Raw genomic sequence first — 19,933 nt, 5'->3', positions numbered from 1 at the left:
ACAAGGACAAGGTGAGTGATTACTCTACAGTACAAAGACCTGTGTTGCATGGCTCTTAAATTCTGCAGTGACACCGCATGGGGCAGGCGGGATGGTCAGTTCAGTGGTCTGGTGGATCTGTGCTGCTGGTTGTTCTCTGACAGATGCAGAAGGCGGTGGGGTCAGTGGGAAAGGGTAGAGATGGAAGGAAGGGGGCACTCCATTAAAAGCAGAGGTTGAGAACCAGGCCAAATGAGCAGCCAATTGCAGATCAAACAACTGAGTGAAATGGTGAGGTTTATCTACATTTTTGAAAAATATATTCTGAACAGTACTTTTTCCTCAAAGAGCCAAATACTTTGTAATTGTAATTTGTGATGAGGCAGCTTTGTACAGAATGCCCATGTTTGCAGTATTATCTTATGAAAATCTCCAGGTTGAAGAATTAGTCGAAGAAATTGTAGATTATTTTGAACACAAGAGGATTCCGGTGAAATCGGGAAATACTTGTGTTCCAAAGAGGTTTTTGTTGTTGTTAATATTATCGTAGCTGCATCATGACTCAAACATTGGCATGTGTGGTATCGTTGTACATGAAAAGGGTGGTCTCTTTTCATTGGTTGCTGTTTTTAAAAAATCCCCCTGGTATGACTTTGGCGTTGTTGTTGTTTCTTTTGCTCTTTTTTGATCAGTTCTAGCATGCTGTAACTGTTGAATGGGCATGCAGAAGGATCAGCTCTATAGCTTTTCTTACCCTCATCCCTTCAAAACGTGACAATGCTCTGAGTGGTCTCAGGGCCCTGAGTGTCCTGAGTGATTTAATGGGCCCTAGCTCGGAGTAGCCCAGCGCATTAGCTATAAGGCTGACTATAGACACCTACACAGAAACAGAGAAGCAAAAAAGGATCCAGATTGTTAGATGGATAAAGCTCTCTAGGAAAGAAATTGTCCTAGAGCTGCTCGACACAATTTCTTGCGTGGGTATATACATATATAATACTGCTTTTATACATGTATATATCCTTAAGAAAGAAAGAGTCATGTTTAGTATGGGTTATAGGCATTAAGGGGTTTGAGGCAACGGACAGGCCCCTGATTTTGTTTTTGTTAGTTTTGGGAGGTTGATGAGTCTTGTGAGCTTCTTTGTACCTGTAAAAAAAATTGGCGGTTGAAAGAGAGACAGAGGCATAAGACTCAAACACAAGGATAAAGGAGGCATAGAAGCACAACACCAGGCTGATTTAGTACTGAAAAGATTCAGGTACTTGAGGAGGTGGGGGTTGGCAAGAAAGGGTTAAAAGAGAGATAGGAAGTATCCCTGCAGATGTGCAAAAACAAAACCCCAACAGACTACAAGAACCTTACCCTTGCCCTTCTAACATTGTCTCTCCATGTCGCTCTCGGCTGAGGCATAAAATCCCATACAATTTAAGACAGACATACTAATGGAACCTAAGAAAAAGAATACAGGTAAACATGTACATGTACGTCAGGTTAGCAATTACACTCATTTCACAGGAACTCATAATACCACACTGACACAGTGTAACATGAAGGGAAGGGGGAGATTAGGGGAGATCACCTAACTGGACGGCACTGAAAGGACAAGTTCATACTACAGAAACTGAAGCCCTACAGGTCTCAAAGTGCCATCCACAACATGGTCACCTCCCACAAACTCTCGGCTTTCTCTGGGCCACTCGGTGCACATAGACCTACTAATGGAAACACCATCTGTTTTTAGAAGCTTTACAATAACGTGGTGAAGTGTAGTTCAGGAGGGGACTTAACCGTCCTTGGACTTTTATGGCCAATGCTCAAGAAAATAAAAAATCAGGACAAGGTTCAAATGAATACTTGTGTTTTTGGATAGGCACTGACCATTAAAACCAGGGCTTGAGTTCCTGTATAAAGGAAAACAGATCAGAGCATCTCCAATAAAACCACTGACAAAGACTTGGTAAAAACACAGCAAAGTACACAACACCCAAAGCTGACCAACTCACAGAGGGGATTCTAACAAAGGTGAAAGCTTTATCCTGCACGTGTACACCTCCAGAGATCAGATGTGTTACATGTTAGCTACATTAACTAGATGGTAAGCCTGGGGGAAAATGCAGAACTCATAAATGCTGCACAACATATACTTTAGGATTCCTGTTTCCCTTTGGGATTTTACAAAGCAGAGCCAGTTTAATAAGATCATCAAGACTTTACGACAGTGGTTCAAATTTAATTCTTTTGAGCCTTCTTTACTATACCACACCTGACTTAACACTATTAGCTAATAGAGTTTTCTCGACAGGGACTGAAAACTACTGGTTATCTTATCAGTAAAATGATTACATCAAAATGGTTAGACATGTACTTTCTCCTTAAAGTGCAAACTGTTGTGTAGCAGCACCTGCACAACTTTAATACATTATATCATAAAGCTTTCACCTTCATCTAAAGATTGGATCTTTTGCAGGTAATTGTCACCTTTAGCCTCAGTCTGAGCCCGTGGTGGGCCTGGGGCCCTGAACCAGTTGGGACGGCCCCACAGCTCTAGTTCTCCTCATGTGCCAAGGCTCTCGTTCTGCAAGGCAAGGTCAATGAGATGGGTGGCTGTGGCCGAATGAAGACAGGAAACTAAAACAAAAAGGAACATAAAAAAAGAAGCAAACGGGAATTCAAATGTAATCCAAACATAATCCAAATGACCGATGAGCCATACTCGCACCAATCATCCTTAATCCTGTTTTTAAAATGCTTGTGATCATCAGTTGTCTCAGCAATTTAGGTCACTGTGCAACTTTGGATATGTTTTGTTTTTGTAATTATGTCAAGCGATGACTTTTCTTGGTAAAGGTTTTGAGTGACTGGAAAATAGTAGCTTGGATGAATACATTTTGCATAAAACTCCAAATGAAAATGTGTCTTTTGCACAATGTTTCTAACACATTCCCTCACCACTCATTAACTGAAAATCAGAAATGTAAGCATAGAAAGACAATGGCATGAGCAAAAATGGTAACACACTGAATGAGGAATGAGACGTATATACGCACGGACAGGAAAAGGAAGACTTGATACACACAAATGCATGCTGGGTATGATAGTGGTCCCTTTGTTGAAGCCCCTCTGAGCAGCACAGTGTCAAAAGCACAGCACACGACAGCAGAGGCACAGGGCACACACGGGACACGAAGCAAAACCACGGCAGAGCGATGGCTGAGGTCGAGGCCACACTCACCGTTTGCCGCATGTCCCCAACATCTCTACATCTCAGCACTCTAGATCAAATATTCCCAGAATATAAGTAGGTGTGGGTGGCACAGGGCGGATGGTATTCTTTATCCATCTTGGTAAATGTAGTACCTCTTAACTACCCCAAGTGGTAGGAGAATACACAGCACTACGAGTCCAGTCAGCTAAGACAGGGGGAACGATGAGGGACGCTACAGGGGTAGATTACAGAGCACCAAATTCTAAGTGTTCTTTTTAATGAAGAAAACGACAATACTTTTTGTAACAAGCCTGGCTCAGCGTTAGTGACGCATGTTAAGGCCCATTCTTTTACTTTACTAGCTCAAGTGAAGTGTGTTAGATGAGTCCTCAGAAGGAGAACTGTTTCAAGAACTGAAACAATGGACGTCTAATCAAGTTACAAACCTTGTTAGAAGCCAAATCTTGATAGAATGCTTAATATTTCAATGCAATAACATTTGTTCACAGTGTATTTAAGGTATCAAATGCTCCCATCTGTTTACATGACTGCTGATTATTAGTTGGAGTACTAAAGGCTAACAAGCATAACGATAGTGAACAAAAGCAAAGTTCTGAAGCAAAGATACAACCAGGAAGAGAAATAATTCACACAATAAGTAAAAAATAAAGAAAAAATCTGTTACAAAGTTTGCAAAGTCAGCCTACTTTCAGTGGTTATTTAAAGACCTAAAAAATCATATAAAGAGTGTGTTTCAAATGAAATATCTGCTCTTCTCTTTCCCCTTCCCCTTGTGCTGCATGTAGCACACTTCCAAGTAGAGCACCAAAACTGCAAAGGCACATTAAAAAAAGTATTGAAACGTTTAACGTGAAATACGTGATACATATACTATGCAAATATTTGCAAAGTTACTGAAGCAAATAATTATACTACCTGCAATTTTATGTATCATTAATTTATAGGTAAAGTATGGGGAATATTTGGTTTTAAATGTTATGTTTGCATTTACATCATGGGTTATTCTCTGATATTTGATTGGAATATGTCTAAAAATTAAAGCTTCAATATATAAAAGTCACATCTGCCACACCATCTCTACAAGCTGTGTCCAGTTCAGTCTAAGTCTGGAACAGAGTGTTGGGAGGGATGGGGTCTGCTGAAAGGAACAAGGTCAGAACACACACACACACACAACCGCACCCACACACCCTCGCACACACAGATACACGCGCCCACACACACACGCATAAAAATGCGTATATTATTCTCATTCGTAACACCATGAAATAAGCACACAGGCAACATGACACACCCATACAAGATCGTCCAAGGTTCCTTACTGTGAAGTCGACCTCTAAGTGCTTTATGGGACTCTAATTGACTCTGTTTGCAATATGAGCAGTAAAATCTGTGCTCTTGTTCTGTGTATTGGCCCTATAATCAGATAATCCCAAATTCGAGCCCTATGATGCTTTAGTAATCTGAGCACATGGGTCCTGGAGAGCACATTTGACCATGCTCTATGTGTGGGCAGGATGCTTTCAGAGGAAGACTTGTTAATGGGTAGAACTGGTGGCAACTAATAACTGGAGGAAAATTCAACAAAAACCTGGGATGAAAAAAAAAAATATATATTTGTAAATCTGTGTTTCAGTGAATTTATTTGATGATTCTTTTCATTCATTCATTCATTCATTCATTATCTGTAACCCTTATCCAGTTCAGGGTCGCGGTGGGTCCAGAGCCTACCTGGAATCATTGGGCGCAAGGCGGAAATACACCCTGGAGGGGGCGCCAGTCCATTACAGGGCAACGCAGACTCACACATTCACTCACACCTATGGACACTTTTGAGTCACCAATCCACCTACCAACGTGTGTTTTTGGACTGTGGGAGGAAACCGGAGCACCCGGAGGAAACCCACGCAGACACAGGGAGAACACACCAACTCCTCACAGACAGTCACCCGGAGTGGGAATCAAACCCACAACCTCCAGGCTCCTGGAGCTGTGTGACTGTTTATTATATTTTAACTTTAATTAATGTTATTACATGATGAATCTACATCCATCCATCCATTCATTATCTGTAAGCGCTTATCCAGTTCAGGATCGCGGTGGGTCCAGAGCCCACCCTGGAGGGGGCTGATGAATCTACAATCTCTCATCAATTAATTAAATTAGATCTATAGCTAAAACAAGTTATTTAAAGTAATTAATTCACACATTTCTGTATACTCTTCAAGAGATGAACTCTTGTGAACTGACAGAAATGTGTTAACACTTAGAGGGTCTCTCACAATGAGGGCTAAGAATGAGGTCAGTCCAGAGACACATATTCATTATACACTTCATTAGACAATACAGAGACACAAATACACAGAGTTTTCAAAACAAGAATCTTGTAGGGCTGAGTAGTGCTTGAATATTATAATCAATAATCCTTGTTATTGACTAGTCACGTAGGTTTGTGTTTTACTGATAATAACACATCCTCACAGTTTAATACTTATTTTTCATTTTTAAACTGTTAACATGTAATTACAAAAAAAGAGAAGGGAAATACACATTCAAACACAATTCTTTGCTGGACGTGTTTTAGCAGAGAATTGCTTTAAATATTCAAGCATCTCAGTAGCACAGAAAAGTAAAACATTTTCATGGTTATGCATGGGTGAGGAGCCTGTGAGTCTATATACACAACACAGGTTTCCAAGCTCAGTGCTAATTGCAACAACTCCGGACAAAATGACAGATTAACTCTCATTATATGTCACCTCTGCATACCATTACACTCTATCACACATTATATTCAGTAGCCTTTTCGTATGATTTTGCCCTACACAGTCACACGTTGCTGAACTATCCTGGGAGCCACTGTGAGCTAGACTTAGCGTAAGGCCTGCTGCATCTGCATGGCAACAGCAGACACTGAGCAGACATCTGTGAGAAAGTTTCTCATCTCCCCTTTACACCACTTTCCACTTAAACTGACAGCTCAAAGACACCGCAGCATTATTTCCAGCTATTTTAAGCTCTTTTAAATATCTCACTGCATGTGACAGGCTCCAACATTTCTATTACCATGCGCTGTTGATAGTGCAATTGATGTCTGTGCTGCGGCAAATGCATAATTATCAAATATTAGAAAGCTATTGTCTTACAATGCCCAAACCAAGATGCTTAACAACTGGCAAAGCCCAATAATCATGCTTATATCATCCTGCATGTTTGTGGAGGTATCTCTGATCAGCAAGGTGTGGTTATGTAGGACAACATCACAGTTCTATATGACGACCAATTAACAAACATTAAAGAAGACTGAAGCAGACTTACATCCACAATGAAAAAGTCCAGCCAGCACCAGGCATTGGTGAAATACTTCACAAAGCCATATGCCACCCATTTTAGCAACATCTCCAAGATGAAGATGTACGTAAAAACCCTGTCAGCATACTCCAGGATGATCCGAATAGTTTTCCTCTGCTCAATGTACACATCTTCAAAAGCCTAAAAGCAGAGCAAACAATAGCACTCAACACATCTAATATGATACAAAAGGTCGATTATCACAGGTCAAAAATGAGACTAAATGGTAAGAAATAAAATAAACAGCCATTCTTTATTTAACTCTTTACGTCAAAACATTACACGATATTTATTCTTCACTGTTTACGCTATAAACCCTAGTGCAACTTAACTCTTTATTCAAATCAAGGAGTAACAACTCCAATAAAATTTGTTCCCAAAAGATATTATGTTTTTTTTTCCAAGAAATAATAAATTCAGACAAACAACTACCTAAAAACACACTTTAGCTGCCTTGTAAATTTCTTTTATTGTGCATCTAATTGGTTAGAGAAGATTTTCCATTCGTTATAAGACAAACCACCAGTCAACAGAGAATGAGAGGTAAAAGGAGGAACGTTGAAGACATGGGAAAATGTCAAAAAAAAACTTCTTAATTTGAAAAAAAAAATAATTTAATGAAAAAGTAAATACTTTTGTGCAGGAGCGTATATAGCTATGAATCACTGTAGTATCAGTTACAATGCATAATAATAATTAATGCAGGTATGTGGGGGTTGTGCTTTTACAACTATAGGCAGCATTAGCTTTTAAATTGCTACCGAGTAAGACACGGTTCTTGAATTTCATTAAGTTCCTATTTTAGCTGCATGAGAGGTACAAGGGAGAACAGACTTGCCAGCAGCAGAAATAGATCCTTGATTTGATGAACGGTGAAGTCCATTAATTGTATAACACAGCAGCTTGGTTCAGGCTCCAGATCTCATCCACCATTTTACTGAATTCTTACAAATGATATCAAATTGAGAGCTCTGTTAATAGGAATCGGCACGCATGTGTATGTGAACTCACCAAAGCTCCACTACTTAGCAGAATCATGAAGATGATGAGGGTTTCAAACCAGTTGTGTTCTACAATAAGATAACATGTCTTCCGGAGGTACCACCAGTTTTTTCCCCAGCCTTCCGTGATAGGCACATCACAGCACTTGTAGCGTGCAATACAAGCTGTAAATAAGAACAGTTTCCTTAAATCACCTAAACCCCAGCACTTATTTATGAAAGAGCTAAAAAGGTGCATAACAGGAGCCTAATGATACATCAATGAATGAGTCGAGTGCTACCTTCAGTCCAGCAGGGCTCTGGGTCCAAATACTCCTCTACTGCTTCCACCACCACCGCCTCTTCTATTTCTGGTTTAATATCGATAGTGCTGCCTTCTGATGAACTGCTATCATCCAGCTAAGAGAGAAAAATAAGGCTAAGTCACTCTAAATTAATCATATGAATGTAAAAGTTAGCATAAAGCTGTGATTAGCCGTGACTGTTAACCAGAAAACAGGCCCCGTTTGTTAATGGCTTCTACCAACATTTATTTGAACACAAGTTCCTTTAGTTCAGTTTACTTTATTTACATTTATTTTATGCTACACCTGAAGAATTTTTTTTTATTTGAGTGTTTTGTCTGTTAATGTTGTATTTAAGTCTTCATACTTTTAGGTAGATTCAGTTTTAGGGTTTAAATATAAATATAAAACGTATAAATATAAAAAGCATATATTCATTAAATTATTTAGATTAAAGTATATGATCCATTACATATTTTTGTTTTAGTTCACTATTCAAACCAGCAATATACATTAAAAATGTGTGAATCCGCCGTATTCAATTAATTTGACTAATTAATCACTTCCTGTGAAATCCAAACTATATTCGTTCACCAACTTATTTAATATCTAATACTTTCAACAATCAACAGATATTTATATTTTTGTTTCTAATAATTGCTCTTCTTAAAGGAATATGCTCTTTCTTTTGCTCCTGGGCTCCCCCTACATTTTTAGAGTGTAATTCATTCAAGTCCTGAAATCAGGGGACGCGGGGTGGTTTTCTACCCTAATCCAGAAGTTATATATATAGTGCAGCTTCTTCAGTGCTGAGTCCAGAGTGGAAATGACAGAAGCTCTGTTCTCCCTATTACAGGTCAGTGAAGCTGTAATTTTAAAGTATACATACAACCTAGTGTTCCTTTAAACCATTTATTCTTTTAATGTAATTTTGTGAAAATCGTTGTTATAATTCTAACAGTATTAGTTTTCATTATATAAGTTTTATTATAATAAACCTGCTTCTACATTTATATTCCCACACCTCAACACCCAAGCACACTACTTTGTTTATTTTACTGACAGTGCAGTGTGTCCCCACACTTACCCCATCTTTGCTGCCCTCAGCCTCTGACTCACTACTGAAGTCCTCTGTGTTCAGATTTTCAAAGTCTGATTCTCCGACAGCGATAGGAACACACACGGTCAGGTTGGGGTTGTGGATGAAGGACATGTGGTCTTCGTCAATCATGTATTTACCCACACTGCTGCCTATGCCACTGGTCGTGCCATTGCCATTCTTCTGGTAGTCTAGATCGCGATTGATGTCCACGCCTGTGTGGTTGGCGATGCAGTTAAGCTTCCTGTCGTACAGTTCATCCAGGGGCTTGGCCTCGTCTGTGACCTTTCTCCTAAGGATGATGCCCACCAGCTGCCGCACTTTGGCCTTGACCCAGGCAATTCCAGTCTTGATTCGGTTGATGGAGATCTGTAGGTTATTCATTTCTCCATCATCATCAGTAGCTGCCAGGTTGTCAGCACTGAAAGAGCTCAGTAGCAAGGCAAGGAACAAATTCAGCACCTGAAATGGCACACAGGATGCAGTTACAACCCAGCTGTGGCACAGTCCACTTTTTAACCAAGTAATATTCTAGGGAAGCAAAATGATATCAGAATCAAAGCAGCAATATATATTTGCTTTAAAAAAACTGCCTTCAAGCAAATGTTTAGATTTGACTAACATTTGTTAATTATATTTAATGTGTTTATTAAACTCCAGAAGAAAAGAAGCTTATGTGATGCTGGACAGTTGCCTAAATATATCTATTTTACTTTATCTTTAGATCAGTGTTACATCTCTCTTTACTGGTAATTTAGGTTGACTGTGACTAAACGTATTTAACATTCATTCATTCATTATCTGTAACCCTTATCCAATTCAGGGTCACGGTGGATCCAGAGCCTACCTGGAATCATTGGGCGCAAGGCGGGAATACACCCTGGAGGGGGCGCTAGTCCTTCACAGGGCAACACAGACACACTCACACCTACGGACACTTTTTGAGTCGCCAATCCACCTGCAACGTGTGTTTTTGGACTGTGGGAGGAAACCGGAGCACCCGGAGGAAACCCACACGGACACAGGGAGAACACACCGACTCCTCACAGGCAGTCACCCAGAGCGGGAATCGAACCCACAACCTCCAGGCCCCTGGAGCTGTGTGACTGCGACACTACCTGCTGCGCCACCGTGCCGCCCTTATTTAACATTTTAAACATTTTAATTTATCAACTACGTAGATGCAAAATAGTTAATAATTGGACCACAATTCAATTTCTGTGTATTCATATATTATTCTAAACACACTGTATGCTGTAAAACAAAGAGAAACATTATATTGACTGGGATTAATTAAGAACTGTGGTAAATTTTCAAACACAAACGATTAAGACATGCATTTTAAATTGTGATTTATTAAGAAAAATTTTTAATCATTGCTTTCCAAAGCTACTCTAGCCTTTGTGTCCATTCGACCTGTACTTGCCAGATTAAATATCTATGCTCTTACCACTAGGTTTCCAATGACCATGACCATCATGAAGACGATGAGACACATGGCCTGTCCTGCCACCTCCATGCAGTCCCACATGGTCTCAATCCACTCTCCACACAGTACACGGAACACAATCAAGAAGGAGTGGAAGAAGTCATTCATGTGCCAGCGAGGCAGCTCACAATCCTGAGCAATCTTGCACACACAGTCTTTATAGTTTTTCCCAAAAAGCTGCATGCCCACTACAGCAAAGATGAAGACGATGATGGCCAACACAAGGGTCAAGTTCCCCAGGGCTCCTACTGAGTTCCCAATGATCTTGATCAGCATGTTTAAAGTAGGCCAGGACTTAGCCAGCTTAAATACTCTCAGCTAAGGGTGGGAAACAAAGGAAAGAAGAGTGCAGAGAACAAAGGGAATAGATGTTAAGTGATTGTTATTGTAAGCTAATAAAGTGAGATCTATTTTGACAAAAAAATCATCATTTTATTCCAATTCCATACTAACATATTCATTCAAAAATATTGTTACAACATGGACACAAAGTGTATAAGGGGTATATTTTTACCAATCTGAATGATCTCAGCACAGAAAGGCCTTCCACATTGGCCAGTCCAAGCTCCATCAAGCTCAAGCTCACAATGAAACCATCAAAGATGTTCCAGCCCTCCTGGAAGTAGTAGTAAGGGTCCATAGCAACCAGCTTGGCAACCATTTCGGCAGTGAAGATTCCTGTAAACACCTGTAAATGGCAATGCAGTTTGAGAAACGTGTTATCGATATAGTCATTAGTTTGCTAATGAATAATAATTTTGTGCTAAATGGAGATGGCAATTATTCTGAAACTAAGCCACTCAGTACAGATCCAGACTCAATTTGAGACCACTCATCTAGGTATCTATCTAGATCTAGCCTTTCTTTATGTCTAATTCATGTTCAACCTGGCACCAAGCACAACAAAGGCTTTTGATGTTTACTAACAGAGTGCTGTAAAATGATCCTAGAATAGTGAATTATCAAAGGAGACTTTTACATTTTGCCAAAGAAGAAGAGCAGTCAAGGTGGCCTTAACTCACTGGTTTCTGGAGAATTTTTCAAGTTATTTTGAAGCCACTGCTTGTAATGTGCGTCATGTGCAGTACGTGACCATTCGGCAGGTCACAGCACAGTACAGTACAGAATCTGGCGAACCATGACCTGTAGCCAATATATTTTACAATGATGACAGCACGGATTTATTATCTTGAGTAACGCTGAACAAATAATGTCCTGCAAGAACCTGGCAGTGAAAAACGGTGATCAATACTGTTTGGTTGTGTATGTGTGTGTGTATATGTGTGTTTATTAGAGACCGCGAGAGACACAGAGAATGATAGTGAACATGTTAAATATACAGTCTAATAATAAGCTGGTTCTGTCTTTAAGCTCACAGTAGCATCAATCCAGAACACAGGAGCAGGAAACTACACAGGTTTGAATACTAGGCACCATTTTAGAGCTGCTCATCGATCAGGCAACATAAAATATTAATGTGGCCTCCCACTGGGCTGTGAACACTGCCTCAATCTATAGCACTGTATCTCAATCAGGCTGAAGACAGAGGAGTGTGTATGTGCATGTGCATGTGTAACTGAAACATTCAGGCCAGCCATACATAGAACCCGGAAGCTAGCTTTATGATCCTCACCAGGTTGCCCACTGTCAACACATGTTCAAATTGTGGAGTCATTGGATAGTGCTCCATGGCCATGAAGAGAGTGTTGAGGACAATGCATATAGTGATGGCCAAGTCTACAAAGGGATCCATCACGATCAGATTCACAATTTCCTTGATTTTCAACCAAATAGGGCAGCACTCCCAGATGAGGAAGATGTTTGCAAACTTGTACCAACATGGCGGACACTTCCTCTGAGATTCTTCCAGTTCTGTGAACACAGAGTGTAAAATAAGGCACAATTATTTTGTGTGATCAGTACCTTGTATTTTTTTTTTCCGCTGTAAATATAAAACATAAAGGAACAAAAGAATTTACCTTCTACTAATGTGTTTGTGATTACACTCATGACGCTGTTTGCCCGTTCTTTTCGCCCAAAAGAAGCATTGAGTTGGTCCATAGAAACCATTAGAGAGCCTGAGAGTTTCTTCTTTATCTCAATGTCAGTCGTTGGCTGTCGGGGGAGAAGTGCTGCTGTTAAATGACGGCATTAATAAAGCGAACCAAATTTTACCAAACAGCATCACTTGTGGCTGAAATTTAAAAGAGAATCACAGGAATAAAGCAAAGAGATTTTTTAGAAACGTCAGTTTGTCGGTTTAATACATTTTAGAGCAACATCATGTCGGCTTCAGGCAGAGGAGAGGAGATGAGCTAAAGATATCTGGGTGTTTCTTCACAGAGACTCTTCACCATGGTGCACAGATGTCTGGGACGAGAAGATCTTTGTGTTGAAAGCACGTTAGATCTCTAGTTAATTAAATCAGTCTACTTAAAGCACATTCAGCCTCCCTCCACACACACACACACATACACACACACTCTCTCTCTCCTCTTTTCTGAAGACTCCATGTTATTGCACCATACAGGAAGCCAGAGGAGCGGCAGTTAACGTGCATCAGCATGCACTCAGTCAGAAGAGTCAGAGAGGAAAAATCATAGACACCATAATCCATCAGTCCACTTTCATGCTGCAGCTAGAACCACAAGGACTCTCTGAGAGAATTTTTTTTTTTAAGAATTGCAGACTACCATGCTAGCTACAGTGAGGAAAGAGAGTAGCTGACTGTCCATTCATAGAGGAAGTAGAAATTAACTACAGAGAAAAGAGATCAAATAAATGAAATAGTAATAAAAAGAAAAGAAAGAAAACTATAAGAATAAGAAAAAAGAAAAAGAAGCTCTCTGCTTTGTCTCTAGAGCCGGAAAGACAAATATGAGATGGAGTGAATGGGATCTCAGAATTACATTACAATTTCTCATGTTAAAAGTGATAAATAAGTTGATAAATAAGTATGTGTCATGGGTGGCACGGTGGTGCAGCAGGTTAGTGTCGCAGTCACACAGCTCCAGGGACCTTGAGGTTGTGGGTTCGATTCCCGCTCCAGGTGACTGTCTGTGAGGAGTTGGTGTGTTCTCCCTGTGTCCGTGTGGGTTTCCTCCGGGTGCTCCGGTTTCCTCCCACAGTCCAAAAACACACGTTGGTAGGTGGATTGGCGACTCAAAAAAAGTGTCCGTAGGTGTGAGTGAATGTGTGTCTGTGTTGCCCTGTGAAGGACTGGCGCCCCCTCCAGGGTGTATTCCCGCCTTGCGCCCAATGATTCCAGGTAGGGTCTGGAACCCCGCGACCCTGAATTGGATAAGCAGTTACAGATAATGAATGAATGAATGAGTATGTGTCATTGTACAGGACAGATACAAATGTGATGATATTCTTGTGGAGGCTATGGGATATGACAGACCCAAATTTACACCGTTATTTTTGTCCCAGTGACAAAGATCTACCACTGTAATCACTGTAAAATCAAAAATTTCATGCCTATATGCAAATTAGTAAGTAACTAATGAGACCTATGAATAACATTGTCTCTGTCAGTGCTTCTGGCAGCAAGACTGCAGTTTTGTTTCGCTTCATCTTTTTCAATTTCCATTAGGCATAGGGCAGTATACTCAGACTGTCAGCAGAGCTTCAACTCAGAACAAAACAGAACAGCAAATTATAGAAGAACAAAAAAAGACATTACCAACAAAAAAAAAGAGAAAGAAACAGAGAGAAGGAGAGAGAAGGAGAGGAGAAAGCCAAGCCTCCAAAGGAAAGACGTCCATGCCTAGACTGATCTACTCATAGCCTTCCTTACGCTGTCGTCAGAAGCTGCCTTATCTATTATCACCTCAGGCAGAAGGCGTCCTCCAGGCCCAGGCCCGATCAGGGACACCACCCCGTTGCAGTCCACCGTGCTATTGCGCTTGCCGTGGTAGCCACTGTAGCTGCTGCGGCGGTACGGACTGATCAGGGAGCCGCGTGGCTCCTCACACTCCTCCACTGTGCTGTGCTCATCGTCTGCAAACTCGTTCTCAGAACCAGCGTCCCGGCAGCGGCCTTTGAAGCTAAAGATGCTGCTCTTGCTGTTGTGGCGTGACAAGAAGGGTGAGCCAGGGATGCTGAGGAGAGACTGGAGGAAAGCGGAAGAAAGGAGTAAGAGTTCCCCTGCCCTCCATACTTCAGGGTTTCTCCTTATTTAACCCTTAAACTAATGGAAGGTTTGTGAATTAGACGTTCAATTCACAAACAACTCTTCAATAACTCTTTAGTAATGCTGTTTCACCTAAACAAGCAATTTGTGTAGAAATGAGGTCCCTATTCTGCTTTACATGGCAAACCTTTGCTGGCAGATTATCAAGACCACCTGTGTTATCTAGGCTATGTGTTTTAATACAATATATCAAAGAAAATACAGGAATCTATGGACCTTCATGGTTTTTACCATTTTTTATTAATTGACATAAAGTGAAATCAGATTTACCTGTGCATCTTCTGCTTCTCATGAGTCCCTAAACACACAGACACACACATTCCCCAAACTCACTTGGTTCATGATGGACGTCCTACGTCCTAAGCGGTTGTCAGGGAAACGGAATCTACTCCTCTTGCTGCCATCATCTGATTCAGACTTCACAAATTTCTCACTGTCTCCCTTCTCCTTGTCCTGTTCCTTCTGCTTCCACTTCTTCTTACGGTTTCGCCGCTCCTTGGCACTTTTGGAGCTAAGCTTGGACATTTCCGAGGAGCTGCATGACAGGTTGCCCCCTCCGTCATCCTCCACTGCATCTTCCGATACTGTACCTGCTGATGTGGCCATGGCATTCGCCTGTGGAGGCAAACAACAAGGAGGTTAGCCCAACCACAAAATGCGACTCTAAATCCTGATGAACAAGAAGAACATCTATGTCTAATTATGGAAAACTACTGCTATTAGTAGTGGAAGGAGAGATTTAAATTAGATACACAATATACAATAACACAAGCAAATAAACGCAGGCTCACCTGGGCATCCTCCTGCTGTCTCTTAAGCTGTTCAAGCATGGCTTTAAACTCAGCTTCTTTCCGCTCTGCCTCCTCCATGGTGGCCTGATTCTGCTCTTCGTAAGCCATGGCTACTACAGCCAGGATCAGATTCACAAGGTAAAAAGAACCCACGAAGATTACCAGCACAAAGAAGATCATGTAGGTCTTCCCTGCTGCCCGCAGAGTCTGTAGAGAAGAGTGCAGGGTTTCACTTTTACAGTTCTCAATAGTTTCACATCAATCTGCAGCTTGTCACCCACTACTTTAATGTTTAGGTCTCAATTTTCAGGGCAAATTTCATTACGGCATTCTGCATTATGTGCTGTTGTAAAGATGATGAAGAAACAGACATCCTGTGATCAGAAAGTCTTTGAAAAATGCAAATAACCTTTTATTATACAGAGCCTCCGTTGCTTCTTTGCGACCTAGTTTCACATGAACACAGCATGCATGCATATACATCAGTCCTATTACACAGACAGGACTGGGGACCACTGCCCCCTCAGGGGTGCTGGAATGTGAGGGATATTCAGATTTGTAAGGAAAATTAAGACAGGCGGATGTATATTTAAACATATGTGAGTTACATATATCAGGAAGGAACCTGAATACATAATGCAGTCTTATGGCTGTACACATCTAACAAAGCAATTTCATCAAAAAAACCTCACAAAAAAGTAAATTAAGCACATCTGAAAAATGAATATAAATAAGTACAGTGAGTGCACTACGATAAGGAACTCGGTAATTATGAATTAAAAATGGTAAACTTGTTATATAAACTTTAGTTTAGTTTAGTTTAGTTTAGTCGGTGGAACTGTTTTTTGAATAGTCGAGATGCTAGCCTTCTAGCCTGGAGACCCGGGGTAGAGAGAGTTGAGTATAGCTTGGGACTGCTCTCACTGGGACATGTTTGCCATTGCACAGAACATTTATTATGGATGCACTTTACAGCAGTCACAAGCATAGTCAACAAAATTCGCTTCAGTACGCTGGTCAGCTGTTAGAGAATAAGGATTTGTGACAAACATTTTAAAAAAATACCAACAATTAAATTCCTTTCATGTTTTGTATTTGGAATAATGAGTCATTAATTATTGAAGTACTGGGAGAGTGAAGAGTCCATGTGTGAAAGACAAAAAAAACATACATAAAAAACATAGAACCCCGTTTAATTCAACTCCAAATATTGATGAAACAGAAGGCTTTACACAGGGCAATGACTATATCATTAGGAAATGAATATAATCCAGGTTGATGCAGATGAGCAGGGCTAGGATAGAGCACGAAGGCAAAGTGGACGAATATTAAAAACATGGACTCTAAGCTTGGACCAAAAATAGGGTAGCTATGTGCTGAGAAACTCCCATCTGACAGTCATTTCTCATTTGCTTGCCTGCCAGCGCTCTAATCTCCAGGTTAATATTTCATGCTTCATCCCAGTCGCTCCTGTAAAATCCTAAAGTGTTCCAACTGCTATAGGGTGGCCTACAACCTTCTTTGCAATGCAGTGGCCAAACGCAAAGACCTACTCGAACAGACTGTTTCAGTTTTATACAATGCCTTATACTGGGGTGTATAGAAGACTGAGAGAAGGCTTTTCATTATATTATTTTTGAATATGTATTTATAAACTTCTAAATTTGTTTGCCGTTTAAACCAACATTTATATAAATTATCCCATACAATATCCCATAAGAGCCACAAGGACAGACAGAAAAAACATGATGCCAACGATATCACTGAAAAAAGACATGCCTGATTGAGCATTTATTTGAGGGAAAAAAACACATGACCCTTACCAGCTGGTACAAGTTTTCCCAGAAGTCTTGCGTCATGAGTCGGAAAAGTGCCAGGAAAGCCCAGCCAAAGCTGTCGAAGCTGGTGTAGCCATAGTTAGGATTCCGCCCAGCCTTCATACATGTGTAGCCCTCAGGACAACGACTAAGCAGAAACACATAACGAGACTGAATTATTCGCTCTAGCTTTAAGACTGATTTAAATACGCTGCAGTGTATCAAGAACATTTATAAGTGATTATTGATCGGTGAGGCTTTTACATTTGTTGGACTAGATGTAAGAAATTAGCAAAGCAGGCAATCTCACCCAGAATCTGAGCTGTTCCCACATAAAAGAGCATCTAAGCTGCCGGGGAGGAAGTAGAAATTGGCTGATGACAAAGAGAGGAAAGAATTTATGTTAATTACATGATTTCAAAACTGAATTTAGTTCATTTAGTCCAGGCACTCAGTTCTGCTTCATTTCAGATTCAGACAAACTAAATGAAATAGCCGTGACCCTCAACTGGATAAGAGGTTACAGACAATGAATGAATGAATTAATGAAATTGTCCATACTTCTGAAGTTTACAGCCCCAAGTCTGATTTAAGGCAAATACAGTCTTATAATATATATTTCTATATTGTAAAACAAATCATATTAGGTATACAACATTTTTAAAATGCTGCTTATTTTTCTTTGCAACTTAAACATTCTCCAGTCTTTTTGTAATTTTATTATTGCATTGTATTAAAACTGATCATTTTATTAAACAAAAAATATCCTATAAAGCATTTTGAAAATGGCAAGTGAGAAGAATGTATTCATCACTGTTTTGTTGAGTTCCATCAAAGAAAAACTGCAAAACATGTGCGGGGGATGCGTTCCAAGACCACCTGTGAAAAACGAAGTGAAGTAGAGGAAAGGTATTTTTTTTTATGTATTTAATGTATCCGAGTATTTGGATTTTTAAAACCCTCCCTGTCACTGTTAACAACCCACCCTTTGCATTAAACAGTCGTTCTATAATGTTTTTCAGCTGGAACTACATGTGATATCCTACCAGTTTCTTTAATAGAGTCATTCCTAAGCTGTGATTTAGTGTCCGTAAATTTCACTCGGATGTGGACGTGAACAATACATGTACTGTACGTAAGAAATACTTGTAAATGATATATTTTGTCACCTACAGGCCTAGTCTATGAAATTTTAATGGATTTAATGAAATATTTTGGCTATTCATCTTTCACGGTTTTCCTAGATTTTCCCTCAATATCCAAGATATAGTGGCCATAAGCCCCCTTGAAAAACGCGAAATAGCAAATTTGCGAAAGATAAACGGTGAAGTATCAAGGGATTACTGTAATCTTGTATCCAAAAGTATGTGTCAGTTTTGATTTTGACAATTTGAAGATGGTGAATTCATTCATTATCTGTAACCCTTATCCAGTTCAGGGTCGCTGTGGGTCCAGAGCCTACCTGGAATCATTGGGCGCAAGGCGGGAATACACCCTGGAGGGGGCGCCAGTCCTTCACAGGGCAACACACACACACACGGACACGGACACTTTTGAGTCGCCAATCCACCTACCAACGTGTGTTTTTGGACTGTGGGAGGAAACCGGAGCACCCAGAGGAAACCCACACAGACACAGAGAGAACACACCAACTCCTCACAGACAGTCACCCGGAGCAGGAATCGAACCCACAACCTCCAGGCCCCTGGAGCTGTGTGACTGCGACACTACCTGCTGCCCCACCGTGCCGCCCCATGGTGAATTCAGTGTCAGTGAATGAGAATGTAGTTTTTAAGATATGTTTCTTTTTAATAATTGCATTTGTAGTTGAAAAAAATGACAAAAAAAATTGATTTACAATTATACCTTACACAAAAATACTTTCGCAAATAATTGTACACCTAATAAATCTCAGCACTCAATAAATGCTTAGTGTCCTGGGCTGTATTTTGCTTTAATCATTATAGAGCATGAGTGTCCTTCACCCAGAACCCTTTGAAGGTCAGTTGTGTAAGCGTATGCGCCGTGTGACAGTGTGTTCGATGCTGCTCACTCTCATTCAAGATGTACTCATTCCAGTTGAAGCTACGGCTTCCATTTCCTTGGTAGGATTCATTGATGTTAATGGGCCAGAAGACGCACTTCTGCCGCAGGTTTCCCATGAAGAGCTGCAGGCCAATGAGGGCAAACACGCTGAGGCAGAATACAGTGAGGATCATCACATCTGACAGCTTCTTCACTGACTGGATCAAGGCTCCCACAATGGTTTTCAGACCTGAGGTGTGGTAGAAAACATATCCACGCGCACACACACGCACACAATACACACACATACAAGCACAAAAAAGGAACACAGGGAGTTGTACATGTGGCCACTTGCCAGTTGTGGATGATAGGGGTCTCAAGGCATGATAAGGAAACCAAAGGTATGGTTAGAAAGGTTGGTACCACCCCAGTGGTGCAGCCAATTTTATACAGCGGATATTCTAATGTCTGACTACACTGTAACAAAATATTATATTGAAAACACATTGAACTGGCAGGCAATTCCTTGTACAGTCCAGAAATACAACCCCATTTCCAGACACGTTTGGACATCTTACAAATTTGACATACCACATCTTACAGAGGGCACTATGATATTATTATTAGCTGCATCAATCAGATTTTATAACTTAATTTTGTCCAGCAAGCGTAA

General features: G+C 40.5%; 1 protein-coding gene across 5 annotated transcripts in view; it reads right to left on the bottom strand.

Moving 5' to 3' along the window:
- Positions 1-19,933, bottom strand: part of scn8aa (sodium channel, voltage gated, type VIII, alpha subunit a) — a 55,431-nt gene that overhangs the window by 9,083 nt on the left and 26,415 nt on the right. For 3 of the 5 annotated variants that reach the window (XM_066670384.1, XM_066670385.1, XM_066670382.1), the window contains exons 7-21: positions 19,289-19,510; positions 17,546-17,609; positions 17,242-17,383; positions 15,419-15,625; positions 14,961-15,242; positions 14,232-14,546; positions 12,412-12,547; positions 12,066-12,304; positions 10,947-11,120; positions 10,394-10,750; positions 8,932-9,405; positions 7,842-7,959; positions 7,571-7,725; positions 6,527-6,700; positions 734-856 (exon numbers count right to left, since the gene is read on the bottom strand). In XM_066670384.1, the coding sequence (XP_066526481.1) occupies positions 734-856; positions 6,527-6,700; positions 7,571-7,725; positions 7,842-7,959; positions 8,932-9,405; positions 10,394-10,750; positions 10,947-11,120; positions 12,066-12,304; positions 12,412-12,547; positions 14,232-14,546; positions 14,961-15,242; positions 15,419-15,625; positions 17,242-17,383; positions 17,546-17,609; positions 19,289-19,510 (3,182 nt within the window). The remainder of the gene's footprint in view (positions 1-733; positions 857-6,526; positions 6,701-7,570; positions 7,726-7,841; positions 7,960-8,931; positions 9,406-10,393; positions 10,751-10,946; positions 11,121-12,065; positions 12,305-12,411; positions 12,548-14,231; positions 14,547-14,960; positions 15,243-15,418; positions 15,626-17,241; positions 17,384-17,545; positions 17,610-19,288; positions 19,511-19,933) is intronic. The other 2 variants (XM_066670387.1, XM_066670386.1) reach the window with 1 other exon arrangement.

The sequence above is a fragment of the Hoplias malabaricus genome, chromosome 5, assembly GCF_029633855.1.
Source record: "Hoplias malabaricus isolate fHopMal1 chromosome 5, fHopMal1.hap1, whole genome shotgun sequence".
NCBI classification, from domain to species: Eukaryota; Metazoa; Chordata; class Actinopteri; order Characiformes; family Erythrinidae; genus Hoplias; species Hoplias malabaricus.
Note: the sequence above shows the minus strand (reverse complement) of the source record. Positions and strands in the feature narration are given on the sequence as shown.